General features: G+C 36.0%; 1 protein-coding gene across 1 annotated transcript in view; it reads left to right on the top strand.

Annotated features, from left to right (window-relative positions):
- LOC129223101 (ankyrin repeat domain-containing protein 29-like) overlaps positions 1 to 15,131 on the top strand; it is a 55,358-nt gene that overhangs the window by 20,468 nt on the left and 19,759 nt on the right. Inside the window, exons 5-7 of the mRNA XM_054857667.1 lie at positions 347 to 445; positions 6,997 to 7,095; positions 9,290 to 9,388. Coding sequence (XP_054713642.1) covers positions 347 to 445; positions 6,997 to 7,095; positions 9,290 to 9,388 — 297 coding nt within the window. The remainder of the gene's footprint in view (positions 1 to 346; positions 446 to 6,996; positions 7,096 to 9,289; positions 9,389 to 15,131) is intronic.

Here is a 15,131-nt window from a genome sequence, read left to right as displayed (position 1 = left end):
GAAATATTTTTGTGAATATCGTTCATAAAGACAATGAACAAAACAGGCCCTAACACTGATCCTTGAGGAACCCCGCTTAAGACCTCATTCCAATTAGAATTTCCCCTTACAACTACTCTTTGTTTCCTTCCGGTTAGCCAGTTTTTTACCCAAATGAAAGTATTCCTCTCCCTCTTTTTTGTGATAATCTCTAGCTTTACCTATTTCAAAAGAAACTCATCAAACTTCTGTTGTATTTGATTTCTTTAACATGCATTGCATATGTAAATTGTATCTTGCTCTGCTTTTAAAATCCTTTTTGCATTATTGCATTATTGCATATTTTATCTTCTTACATTTTCTTTAGGACGGAATCACCCCTTTCCTCATTGCATGTCAATGCAATCATTTAGATGTGGTGGAAGAATTAATTTTTCAAGGAGCTGACCAGGAAAGAAAGATGATTGTATGTTAAATAGTTTATTTCAATTATATTATGTCTTGTTCAGAATTTATGCCTTATACTAAAATACAAATACAAATACAAATGTGACGACCAGCAACAGGCACTGGGCCCAGCTAGGCTGGTCCTAGTCAATTAATTAGTCCCCAATGAAGATCAATGGCCCTCTTAAAGCTATCCACTCCCTTGCTCATTACCGCCTCTTCCGGTAAGCTATTCCAAGTGCCCACGACCCTGCTAAAGTAGTAGTTTTTCCTGATTTCCAAGTTAGCCTGAGATTTAAATAGCTTAAAACAATGACCCCTTGTCCTGCTTTCCCCGCAAAAATTTAATCCATTTACATCTTTCATTTTGATAAATTTAAATAACTGAATCATGTCCCCTCTGACTCTCCTTTGCTCCAGGCTATACATGTTAAGCCTATTAAGTCTGGTATCATAATCTAAATCTGAGAGTCCCCTTACTAATTTAGTTACCCTTCTTTGAACCCTTTCCAATACAAAAATATCTTTCTTCAGATAAGGCGACCAAAACTGAACAGCATACTCCAAATGAGGTCTTACTAAACTCCTATATAAAGGCAGAAGAACTTTCTTAGATTTGTTTGAAATAGACCTATTGATGAACCCAAGCATTTTGTTGGCTTTGTTACTAGCAATACTGCACTGTTGACTAAACTTGAAGTCCTGATTTATAAAGACACCCAGATCCATAACATTATCTGCCTGATTTATGACTGAACCCTGTAAACGATATCTCATACGCTTATTTCCAAGACCTAAGTGTAGCACTTGACATTTCCCTACATTAACTGCCATACCCCATTTATCTGCCCACTTTGTAATATGATCTAAATCCTCTTGCAGCTGTTTTACTTGTTCTTCATTTTCGACAATCCCCATAACTTTTACATCGTCAGCAAAACAATTCATGCTTCCAGAAATATTTTCATTGATGTCATTCATAAATATAATAAACAAAAGAGGCCCTAAAACTGATCCCTGAGGAACCCCACTTAAAACATCACTCCAATTAGAATAATTTCCTCTCACAACTACTCTTTGCTTCCTACCAGTAAGCCAATTTCTAACCCAAAGTAAAGTTTTTCCTCCTATTCCAATGTCAGCTAACTTGCTGAGAAGAGCAACATGCGGTACCTTGTCAAAAGCTTTTTGAAAATCAATATAAACAACATCCACACATTTTTTGTTATCTAAAGCTGAGGTAACCTTGTCGTAGAAATGCAATAAATTAGTAGTACAGGATTTACCTTTCCTGAAACCATACTGCAAACTAGTCAACAGACTATTAGTCTCTAAGAACATCATGATCTTAATTTTGATCAAAGTTTCGAAAATCTTACAAATCACCGAAGTCAAACTTACAGGTCTATAATTCCCAGCAATACCTTTAGACCCCTTCTTGAAGAGTGGCGTTATGTTAGCCAGCTTCCAGTCCTCTGGCACCGTCCCCGAGTTATAAGAAGCATTGAAAATATTCAAAATAACATCCACTAATTCCTCTGCACACTCAACTAAAATTTTTGGATAAATATTATCTGGTCCCGGAGCTTTAGTTGCTTTAATCTTTTTCAAATGAAATAAAACCTCCTCCCTGGAAAATACAAAATCCTCAAGCTGTATAATAGCTTGTGTCTTGTTAGTGTCAACTGTTGAGATACAGTTATCGTTAAACACACTGGAAAAAAAAGTTATTTAGAACATTTGCAATATCCCTATCGTTTTGGATTAAATTTCCATGCTCATCAACCAAAGGCCCAATTTGACTGTTTCGAGCTTTCCCGGAATTAGCGTAAGCAAAAAACCTCTTAGGGTTCCCATCAATGTCATCTGCCAGCCTTTGCTCCAATTCCCTTTTCTGAATCCGTACCAAATACTTAAAATTTCGCCTTGCCTTACCATACTGGAGCCTCTCCGCACTCTGACCAGTTTCTTTAAACTTACGAAAAGTGGCTTGCTTATAATTAAGAGCTTCTTTAGTCTCCCTGGAGAACCACATGGGCCAAATTTTGGTACTAACACCTTTTCTCCTAAATGGAACATAGTCCCCAACGGTTTTAGCAAGTTTATCCTTAAATTCCGTCCACTGCTGATCTACGTCGCTATTTTCCAACCCTGACGAAAAAACCTCTTTCAAGCTCTGCCTAAGTGCAACAAAATCGGTGTTTCTGAAATTGGGCACAAACCTAAAATTATCATCTTTGCACACTTCAAATTTAACCCGGAACCTAATGCTGTTATGATCACTATCTCCAATATGCTCCCCTACACTCAACCCCTGAACAAAACTACCTATGTCACAAAAAACTAGATCCAAAATGGCCTCCTCTCGAGTTCCCTGAGTTACAACTTGATCTAAGAAACAGTCACCAATTACTTTTAAAAATTCCTCTTCTTTGCCATTACCAGGATAAAAATTATTCCAATCAATACCCGGAAAATTGAAATCCCCCATTATGATAACGGATCCCTTACTAGACATGTCACTAATAATACGGTACATCTGTTCATCTTGTCCCTGGTTTGAATTAGGTGGCCTATAAATGTTTCCAAAGCGTAGCTTTATGCCCTTACTGCTCATCAACTCCAGCCAAACCATATCAATATCAGTAGGCTTATCATTTATGACCAATTCATTGCAAATAAAATTGTCTCTAACATAAAATAAAACCCCACCACCTCTTTTACCTACTCTATCCTGTCTGAACAAATTATACCCAGCAATATGTAATAACTCTGCATCAGATTCGGTAGCCCATGTCTCTGTAATTCCGATAACATCCAACTTCTCATCCATAACTATGCTTTTCAATTCATCCATCTTGTTCCTAATACTGCGAGCATTGGTATAGAAAACTTTAAGCATGCCTAAGTTGCTTTTATTTAACACCCTGAAATTTCCTAAATTACAATTGTTAACATTACTACTCTTGTTTGTCACTTTATTTCCATTTCTAGCAATACCCAAAAACATTACATTCTCTCGATACCTGGTGCTTGAACCATGCCCCCCATTCCAACTTAGTTTTTTGACTCCAAAGCCCTTAAAATCAATCCACTAACCATTTTGACCCCTGTAGAGCTCAGATGCAGGCCATCCCTAGCAATCCAATCCCGTTTACAGTGACTCCATACATCAATGAACCTGATACTGCGCTTTTCGCAAATTGACTTCAGTAGCAAGTTCATACACCTAGCACGTTGATTTAGCCAGCTCCTATGCACTCCATACCTGGGAAGCAAACCAACCACTTGGACATTCGTCGAAAAGCTGGTTGCTTTATCCAACAGGGATTCCCATTCCCTAGAAAACTCCTCATTTTTACTGTGGCCTACATCATTTGTTCCCACCCACAAAGTAACCATGTCCTCCTTATTCAATACTCCCTTCTTTTCAGCAACCATATTAACGTCTTTTACCCGAGCCCCTGGTAAACAACACCTAGCCACCTTACGCTTTACTCTCCCAACTGTGTTACCCACCTCCCTTACCATAGAGTCCCCCAAAATTACACCCTTAGTTTCCCAATCTAACTCCTCATTTGAAACTTCCCCCTGAATCTCTGGAACATTTATACCCTCTACAACTGGCTTACACCCTAATGCTAACTGGGCTTCCAAAACTAGCATCTTAAGTCTTAAGTCTGAGAGTTCAGCACATTTAGTGCAAATATAATCCTCTTCAAAAACAGACTCATTTTCCCCCTTATACAGGCAGAACATATGACATAAATCACAAGAGATCCACCTGTCCCCCTTCCCACTCTTTACCTCTTTCATAATGCATATAACACCCATTTCTACTCAGTGAATATGTTCCAAAAGGCAAAACAGTAAGATAAAAATGCAAAAAAACACAGAATAAATACTAAAAAACAGCAGTAAATAAACAGAGTTGCTACACCCAATAAAGCACACAAGATCAAAAACCAGGAGATCACCACATGTTAGGCTTAGCTCCAAAAAATGCAAAAACACTTCAAGAATACAATAACAGCAAAAATGAGCCCCCAAAACACAATAAAACTAAATTACATGATAAAGTGAAGTAAAAAAACCTAAAACTAGACAGTAATAATGAAAAATTATAGTAAAAAAACACTTATCAAATTAGCAGCAAAAAACACTCCCTGCATCACAGGCGCCCTCTAGCGGCCGAAAACCTAAAAAGCAACTAAAAAGCAACTTTTTTCATTAGTCCATGCATTTAAATTTATAGGAATTTTTTTTGCCAATAGAGGAATCTTACAAAAAGACAAGTAAGTTAAAAATTATATTGGTCCCCTTTTTTCTTTCCTAGAAGTAATAAACAGAAATATGAATGAAAATTAGGAAAGAAATACGTAAATCTGTACTAATGTTTTAAATTCAACAAGAAAAAATAAGTATTTTAACTAAGAGTTCAGGTGTGGTTTTAAGTCTTTGTAAAAAAAAAGCTTTTTTTATACTTAGATGTTTCCATAAATATAAAAACATGTCAAGAAATCTTCATTAAAGACTAATAAACTGACTATGTCCTAGTCAGGACCTAGTTGGACCCAGAGCCTGTTGCTGATCTTTACTTTTGTACGATCACATGCCAGGTGTGAGCACAATAACTGAACAAATTAGAAACACAAATAACTATATTTACACTCATGAGTATTTACATTAGGTTTTCAGAATGTGATCTACACAGAGACTGAATATACAAATGCAAATACAAAAGTGACGACCAGCAACAGGCTCTGGGCCCAGCTAGACTGGTCCTAGTCAATTTACAATCCCCAGTGAAGATCAATGGCCCTCTTAAAACTGTCTACTCCTTTGCTCATTACCACCTCTTCCGGTAAGCTGTTCCAAGGTTCCACTACCCTGCTAAAATAATAATTTTTCCTAATATCCATGTTAGCCTGAGATTTAAATAGCTTAAAACAATGACCCCTTGTCCTGTTTTCAGTGCTAAACTTTAGCCCCGTAACATCTTTCGTTTTAATAAATTTAAACAGCTGAATCATGTCCCCTCGGTCTCTTCTTTGCTCAAGACTGTACATTTTTAGCCTTCTAAGCCTGGAATCATAATCTAAGTGGGAAAGTCTACTTATTAGCCTTGTAGCCCGCCTTTGAACCCTTTCCAATACATTAATGTCTTTCTTAAGATAAGGAGACCAAAACTGAACAGCATACTCCAAATGGGGTCTTACCAAACTTCTATATAAGGGCAGAAGAACTTCTTTAGATTTATTTGAAATAGATCTATTGATAAACCCAAGCATCTTATTGGCTTTGTTGCTAGCAATGCTGCACTGTTGGCTAAACTTTAAATCCTGACTTATTAAGACCCCCAGATCAGTAACTTTGTCTGCCTGACTAATGACTGAACCTTGCAAATAATAACTTGTACACTTGTTTCCATGCCCTAAATGTAGCACTTGACATTTCCCAACATTAACAGCCATACCCCATTTATCAGCCCACTAAGTTACTGCAGAGCATGCGCCAACGATCGCTCCCTCTAGCGGTGGGTTGTTCTTGTGTACTTACCTCGAACATTCCGCCCACCTTGAAACCTTGCTATTTCAACTTGAAATATTTACGTTTAACTACAAATACAAAATGTAATTAAAAGATGAATAATGCAATTATGAATCCAAAATTTAGCAATTTAACCAAAATAAAATGTAAGATAAAGTTCATAAGTCAATCATTGTTCATTGGCAGTTTGCAGAGCTTAACAATGGGTCTCTTAAGCAGTTCATCAGATGTTTTTACTGCTGCCACTCTAACACAAACGTCTTTTCCTGGAAAAACCTCTATGATGCGTCCCAGACATCACTTTAGCAGGGGTAAGTTTTCATTTTTAATGAGGACAAGGTCTCTAATTTTCAAGTTGGGTTTTCTGGAAAAACACTCTAGTTGTTGTTGTAAATGGATCACGTACTCAGAACTCCAAGGCTTCCAGACGTACTGCAATGAGCAATGTATCAACTGCCAACGTGTCAGATGATTTAGTTTAGAAGACATAAAATCTGTTTCTGGAACAGTGTTTAGAGGGCCACCAGTTAGAAAGTGTCCTGGTGTGAGCACTGGAAGATCGTTTGGATCACTGGACAGGGATGAGAGAGGACGAGAGTGGAAGCAGGCCTCAACTTACACTATGACCGTGTATAACTCTTTGTAAGTTAATGTTACATTTGATATGATGCACTTAAGATGGAATTTCACAGATTTGATACCCACTTCCCAGATGCCTCCCACGTGAAGAGCAGCTGGTAGGTTGAACTCCCTGGTTAGCTATGGTTAGCCCTGGTTTTGAGCATAACCTATGAAGTGAAATGTGATTTAAAAAAGAAGCAACGTAAAAATGACGTTGAAAAATTTAAATAGGGACAAAAACCTTTCTTTGCACAAGACTAGAAATATGGGAATTCTCCATAAAACTGGTACATTTAGTCACCGTAATACACTGTCAAATACTCTTTATGTTAATTTCTTTTTTGCTTATCTTAGTTAATGTGTTATGTGTGAGTGCTGAAAATATTTGTTTGATTTTAGGATGATTCTAGTGCAGTATATGTTGCTGCTCAGAATGGACATGTGAAAATTATTTCATATTTAGTAAAGCTTGGTGCTGATGTAAATATGAAAAGAGTGGTAAGTTTTATTTTAAAGGACTAATTTTGTAATAAAATATTCCCATGAAGATTTTTTTTTAACCATTATTTTACAGAATTGAGATTCATGTTATACATTTTCCCCTTTTGTGATTAGAAAACATTTTAACTTTTCAGCTATTTGACATAGGATTCAGATGTTATTTTTAAAAATGATTTCAAAATATTTGTATTAAAACAATTGCAAACCCTATTTTTAAATATATATGACTGTTAAAACCATATATATTTGTTGAATACATATGGTCATGGTTTATTCATTTTAGTTTCTTTCTCTTTTTTTCCCAATAAATTGTTATTCATGTTTTACAAATACAAATACACATGTGACAACCAGCAACAGGCTCTGGACCCAGCTAGGCTGGCTCTTGTCAGTTTATTAATCCGCAATGAAGATCATTTGCCCTCTTATAGCTATCTGCCACCGTACTCATTACAGCCTTTATCGGTAAGCTATTACAAGTGCCCACAACCTTACTAAAGTAATTGTTTTTCTTAATTTTGAGATTAGCCTGAGATTTCAACAATTTAAAACAATGTCCCTTGTCCTGCTTTCCGTGCAAGAATTGAACCCATTAATATATTTCATATTGAAAAATTTTTGTGCAACTGAATCTTGTCCCCTCTGACTCTCCTTTGCTTCATACATATGAAGACTCTTAAGTCTAGCACCATAATCTATATCTGAAAGTCCCCTTACTAGTCTATAGTTACACTTCATTAAACCCTTTCCAATACAAAAATGTCTTTCATCAGATAAGGTGACCAAAACTGCACAGCATACTCCAAATGGGGTTTTACTAAACTCCTATATAAAGGCAGAAGAACTTTACTACCTTTGTTTGAAATAGATCAATTGATAAACCCAACCATTCTGTTGACTTTGTTACTTGCAATGCTGCACTGTTGACTAAACTTGAAGTCCTGATTTATTGAGACACCCAGATAAATAACAGATCCTAACTCAAAGTAACACTTTGCCCCCTATTCTTATGTCAGCTAATTTGAAGAAAAGCCTGAGAAGAGCAACATTTGGTACCATATCGAAAGCTTTTTGAAAATCAATGTAAACGATATCCATACCCTATCCTGTTTTATTATCTAACCTGTTTTGTTATCTAAAGCCATAATCTTGTCATAGAAGTTCAATAAATAAGTTGTACACAATTTACCTTTCCTGAAACCATACTACAAACTAGTCAACTGACTATTAGTCTCTAAGAAATTCATAATCTTGATTTTGATCAAAGTTTCAAAAGCTTTATAAACCCCTAAAGTCAGACTTACAGGTCTATAACTCCCTGCATTACCTTTAGACCCTTTCTTGAAGAGCAGTGTTATGTTAGCCAGCTTCCAGTCCTCTGGCACTGTCCCTGAGTTGTAAAAAGCATTTAAAGTACTTAAAATATCATCCACTAATTTCTTGGCACTTTTAACTAAAATTTTTGGATAAATATTATCAGGCCCCAGAGCTTTTATAGCTTTAATTTTTTCAAATGAAATAAAATGTCCCCCCCCCCCCCCTTGGAAAACACAAAAGCCTCAAGCTGTATAATAGCTTGTGTCTTTGAACAGTTATTGTTAAAAACTCTGGGGAAAAAAGTTGTTTAGAACATTTGCAATAACAGTTTGGTTTTGAAATGAATTTCCATGCTCATCAATCAGTGGCCCAAATTGACTATTTCAAACTTTCCAAGAATTTGCGTAAGCAAAAAGCCTCTTAGGATTCCTGTTAATGTTATCTACTAGCCTTTGCACCAATTCCCTTTACTGAATCCGTACCAAGTACTTAAAATTGTGCCTTGCCTTACAATACTGGAGCCTATCTGCTCTCTGATCAGTTTCATTAATCCGACGAAAAGCGTCTTGCTTATAATGTAAAGCTTCTTTAATCTTTCTGGAGAACGACATGGGCCAAATTTTAGTATTAACATATTTTCTCCTGAAGGAAACATAATCCCCAACTGTTTTTCCCAGTTGTGTTGATACCCATATACTTTAAAAGTATTGAGAGAAAATGTTAGCAAAAACCTTAATGATCTAAACCAGCTGTGATATTTAATTTCATTTTCAACAACAGTTCAGTCATTTATATGTGAACCTAAAACTGAATTGATGCTAAAAAATAATATTTCAGTGCTTTGTTATCTTGATAAACACATTTTTCATTTTAGGATGGCTCAACTGCACTTTTGGTTGCATGCCAAATGGGCCATACTAGTTCAGTACAAGAATTAATAGATCTTGGAGCAGATGTTAATGCTGCTAGAATTGTAAGTTTTATTATATTTTGTGCATTAAATTTGATTTATTGTAACCCTGCAATTGTAAATTTATTTTTCCTGATGCATAAAAATTCAAAGTATTCTGAAAATTTTCTTTAAAAGTAGAATATTTTTATAAGCAAAATCAGTACTTTAATGTGCTTAATTTTTGCTTTACATCTTCTGTTTTTGGTTTGCACAGATTTTATACTCTTAAAATCCAGCTGTTTGTATCTATGCCCATCAGATAGTTTCTTCTGATTTAGTGTTTGGTGTATGATGCCATCATAGATGCCAAGTGACCTTGATAATGGTCACATGATATTGATACTGTCTTGTGAACACATAATGTTCAGTTCATCAACAAAATAGCTTGGTTATTTGGGAGAGCAAATTTCTATTCAATTCGAAAAAAACGACAGTTCAATGTTTTAAACTTGTTAGAACTTTTAATTAGAAACTGGAACTGTACAATAAAAACGTTGAGCTAAAGAGGCTCTTTTTGAGATTCAACATTGATGGCAGATGAACATTCGAATAGCCACGAGCCAATACAGCAATGCCCTTGTTGTAGGAGTCTCGGTGCTGCCAACAAACAATTCAGAAACTATCGAGTGCTCATGATACATAATGACATCATCTATATATAAGACCATAAGTATAAGAATGTTGTACATAATATTCTTTTTCGAAAAATTTTACCCTTTAAAGTATTTTGTCTGTGTGTATGTGTCTATGTGTCATTTTCTTCCTTTCTGAATGATTCATTTGTTTAATTTTATTTTGAATGTTTTCTGTGGTGTTAAAAGTTGTTTTCTGTTGAAGATTATGATTTTCATTTGAAATAATTGCTCAGAAATTAGATACGGTTGATGTATAAAGCTAAATCTCAACTAACTTTACATCAAATTTTCAGCTTTGTAAATGGTGTACTGGCTTTACTTACCAGCAGTGCACCAGTTTTGAAAATCAATGGGGGTGTTCAAACAAGGATTCTGAAATGTCCAGGGGGGATTTCAGGGGGGGGGGTTGGACATGTCCACCCAAGAAGAGAGGACATGTCTAAAAGAGTAAAATTTCAAAATTTAACCTTCAGTAGAATATGCTTAAACTTTTTTTGAAAACAAAATACTTAATGAGAAATTTAAACTTTTACTTCAAATTGTTACCACAGGTTAATTCGATTGGTATATTTCTCTACAGCAAAGAATAAACTCAAACAAAAATAAACAAAAACATTAAAACCATAACTTTAATAGAGAAAATATTAGTGAGAATCATCAGTAATGGACGCATAATAGTCTAACTGTACCGTAAGAAATGCTAAACTTGAATGAAAATATAATTAAATAAATATACTTTACGAATGAACTGTAACAAATATTTACTAAGACTTTAAAATTATTAGAAAATTTTTAAAGTTTTTTAATCTATGGCTCTAAGTTCTTCTAAGTATCTTTGTGTAGAGCCGGGCTCTCCATCCTATGGCCCGCGGGCCAAATCCGGTCCGCAAGTATATTTTTCACTTCCCCTCAGGAAGCTCACAAAATGAAAACTTTTTTTTTTAATTTGATAATATATTTCGTTTTAAGAGCATTTTGAAAGAAAAGTAAACCAAAAAAATCTCACAAATCACTACTAAGCATGATTGTAGCCAGAGGGAGGCGGAAGGGGCAACTGCCTCTCCCTAGTAGAGAGTATTAATTTTCACTTTCCTCCTTAAAGTCACCAAAGATAATTTAAAGTTGTATTTTTGAGACTTCTATTTGAAAAAAATTCTGGAGGATGGTTGCTTACCTGCTCTCTTCGCATCATTTGACCAAAAAATCCTTTGATGATGTTTTGGTGGTTTTAATTTCAAACGATTTCCGGAAAGAGGTTCCAAGGTTTCCAAACATCTCAACATATATAACTTAAAATTGCATTTTTTAAGCTTCAATATCAAAAAATTTCTAGAACAGGTCCTGAGCATCCTTTTAACACCATCAAAGATATCCTGAACTGCTTTTCTAGTACTTCGTTCCCAAAAAGTTTTTGAAGAGATCATCTGAACCTTCCTCATTTCCATTCATCACAAATCATAACAAAGATAATGTAAAATTGCGTTTTCAAAACTAATTTGTAAGGAGGAAAAACCTTTGACTTTCCCGAAAATAACCTAAAATTGACTTCATTTTTGAAAAATGATTTGGGGGAGATAATTACAACCTCTCTTTACCTTAATTTGACTAAAATGGTCTGAAAATGTGAATTTTGAAAATTTCTCTTGAGGTGAATGCTGAAACTTGTCCCCCGACCATCTCTTACACCACCAAAAATTGACTAAAACTGCATTTTTAAGACTCCAATTTGGAAAATTTTCCAGGGGATATGGTTCGATCCATTCATCTCCATCCTTTGTCTTAATCAAAGACAGCATGAAATGTTTTAAGACTTATAACTTATGGTATCCATTTTTTCTTCAAAGCAAATACCTTTTATAAATTCACTCATTTCTTTTTTATAAAATAAATTTTAGTATAGGAAATTGAAGCAATATTTGTAAGGGTTATTATTTGTATCAAGTTACTGCCTGGCCTTGAAAACTCACTGGGCAAAGGGGCAGCTAAAAACTACGATTTTGTTGTACCTTGGCTTGTCCGTCCCTAACGTGAATCCTGGCTACACTCATGCCGCTGAGAGCTTATTTAAAAAAAAATATTTGGTGAGAGAGGGGGAGCTAGCGTTAATTTAATTATTTGAGTTGAAATATTGTTGGCCCACCTTGCCTCCAAAAATGTACAATGTGGCCCTTGAGCAAAAAAGGTTGGAGGCCCCTGGTGTGGAGCAATATAGATGAAAACCGGCCACTAGAGGGCGCCTGTGATGCAGGGAGTGTTTTTTGCTGCTAATTTGATAAGTGTTTTTTTACTATAATTTTTCATTATTACTGTCTAGTTTTAGGTTTTTTTACTTCACTTTATCATGTAATTTAGTTTTACTGTGTTTTGGGGGCTCATTTTTGCTGTTATTGTATTCTTGAAGTGTTTTTGCATTTTTTGGAGCTAAGCCTAACATGTGGTGATCTCCTGGTTTTTGATCTTGTGTGCTTTATTGGGTGTAGCAACTCTGTTTATTTACTGCTGTTTTTAGTATTTATTCTGTGTTTTTTTGCATTTTTATCTTACTGTTTTGCCTTTTGGAACATATTCACTGAGTAGAAATGGGTGTTATATGCATTATGAAAGAGGTAAAGAGTGGGAAGGGGGACAGGTGGATCTCTTGTGATTTATGTCATATGTTCTGCCTGTATAAGGGGGAAAATGAGTCTGTTTTTGAAGAGGATTATATTTGCACTAAATGTGCTGAACTCTCAGACTTAAGACTTAAGATGCTAGTTTTGGAAGCCCAGTTAGCATTAGGGTGTAAGCCAGTTGCAGAGGGTATAAATGTTCCAGAGATTCAGGGGGAAGTTTCAAATGACGAGTTAGATTGGGAAACTAAGGGTGTAATTTTGGGGGACTCTATGGTAAGGGAGGTGGGTAACACAGTTGGGAGAGTAAAGCGTAAGGTGGCTAGGTGTTGTTTACCAGGGGCTCGGGTAAAAGACGTTAATATGGTTGCTGAAAAGAAGGGAATATTGAATAAGGAGGACATGGTTACTTTGTGGGTGGGAACAAATGATATAGGCCACAGTAAAAATGAGGAGTTTTCTAGGGAATGGGAATCCCTGTTGGATAAAGCAACCAGCTTTTCGACGAATGTCCAAGTGGTTGGTTTGCTTCCCAGGTATGGAGTGCATAGGAGCTGGCTAAATCAACGTGCAAGGTGTATGAACTTGCTACTGAAGTCAATTTGCGAAAAGCGCAGTATCAGGTTCATTGATGTATGGAGTCACTGTAAACGGGATTGGATTGCTAGGGATGGCCTTGCATCTGAGCTCTACAGGGGTCAAAATGGTTAGTAGATTAATTTTAAGGGCTTCGGAGTCAAAAAACTAAGTTGGAATGGGGGGCATGGTTCAAGCACCAGGTATCGAGAGAATGAAATGTTTTTGGGTATTGCTAGAAATAGAAATAAAGTGACAAACAAGAGTAGTAATTTAACAATTGTAATTTAGGAAATTTCAGGGTGTTAAATAAAAGCAACTTAGGCATGCTTAAAGTTTTCTATACCAATGCTCGCAGTATTAGGAACAAGATGGATGAATTGAAAAGCATAGTTATGGATGAGAAGTTGGATGTTATCGGAATTACAGAGACATGGGGCTAACCGAATCTGATGCAGAGTTATTACATATTGCTGGGTATAATTTATTTCAGACAGGATAGAGTAGGTAAAAGAGGTGGTGGGGTTTTATTTTATGTTAGAGACAATTTTATTTACAATGAATTGGTCATAAATGATAAGCCTACTGATATTGATATGGTTTGGCTGGAGTTGATGAGCAGTAAGAGGCATAAAGCTACGCTTTGGAAACATTTATAGGCCACCTAATTCAAACCAGGGACAAGATGAACAGATGTACCGTATTATTAGTGACGTGTCTAGTAAGGGATCTGTTATCATAATGGGGGATTTCAATTTTCCGGGTATTGATTGGAATAATTTTTATCCTGGTAATGGCAAAGAAGAGGAATTTTTAAAAGTAATTGGTGACTGTTTCTTAGATCAAGTTGTAACTCAGGGAACTCGAGAGGAGACCATTTTGGATCTAGTTTTTTGTGACATAGGTAGTTTTGTTCAGGGGTTGAGTGTAGGGGAGCATATTGGAAGATAGTGATCATAACAGCATTAGGTTCCGGGTTAAATTTGTAGTGTGCAAAGATGATAATTTTAGGTTTGTGCCCAATTTCAGGAAACACCGATTTTGTTGCACTTAGGCAGAGCTTGAAAGAGGTTTTTTCGTCAGGGTTGGAAAATAGCGACGTAGATCAGCAGTGGACGGAATTTAAGGATAAACTTGCTCAAAACCGTTGGGGACTATGTTCCATTTAGGAGAAAAGGTGTTAGTACCAAAATTTGGCCCATGTGGTTCTCCAGGGAGACTAAAGAAGCTCTTAATTATAAGCAAGCCACTTTTCGTAAGTTTAAAGAAACTGGTCAGAGTGCGGAGAGGCTCCAGTATGGTAAGGCAAGGCGAAATTTTAAGTATTTGGTACGGATTCAGAAAAGGGAATTGGAGCAAAGGCTGGCAGATGACATTGATGGGAACCCTAAGAGGTTTTTTTGCTTACGCTAATTCTGGGAAAGCTCGAAACAGTCAAATTGGGCCCTTTGGTTGATGAGCATGGAAATTTAATCCAAAACGATAGGGATATTGCAAATGTTTCTAAATAACTTTTTTTCCAGTGTGTTTAACGATAACTGTATCTCAACAGTTGACACTAACAAGACACAAGCTATTATACAGCTTGAGGATTTTGTATTTTCCAGGGAGGAGGTTTTTATTTCATTTGAAAAAGATTAAAGCAACTAAAGCTCCGGGACCAGATAATATTTATCCAAAAATTTTAGTTGAATGTGCAGAGGAATTAGTGGATGTTATTTTGAATATTTTCAATGCTTCTTATAACTCGGGGACAGTGCCAGAGGACTGGAAGCTGGCTAACATAACGCCACTCTTCAAGAAAGGGGTCTAAAGGTATTGCTGGGAATTATAGACCTGTAAGTTTGACTTCGGTGATTTGGTAAGATTTTCGAAACTTTGATCAAAATTAAGATCATGATGTTCTTAGAGACTAATAGTCTGTTGACTAGTTTGCAGTATGGT

Source organism: Uloborus diversus, chromosome 5, assembly GCF_026930045.1.
Source record: "Uloborus diversus isolate 005 chromosome 5, Udiv.v.3.1, whole genome shotgun sequence".
Lineage (NCBI taxonomy): Eukaryota > Metazoa > Arthropoda > Arachnida > Araneae > Uloboridae > Uloborus > Uloborus diversus.
This window is presented reverse-complemented; position numbering and strand designations above follow the sequence as displayed.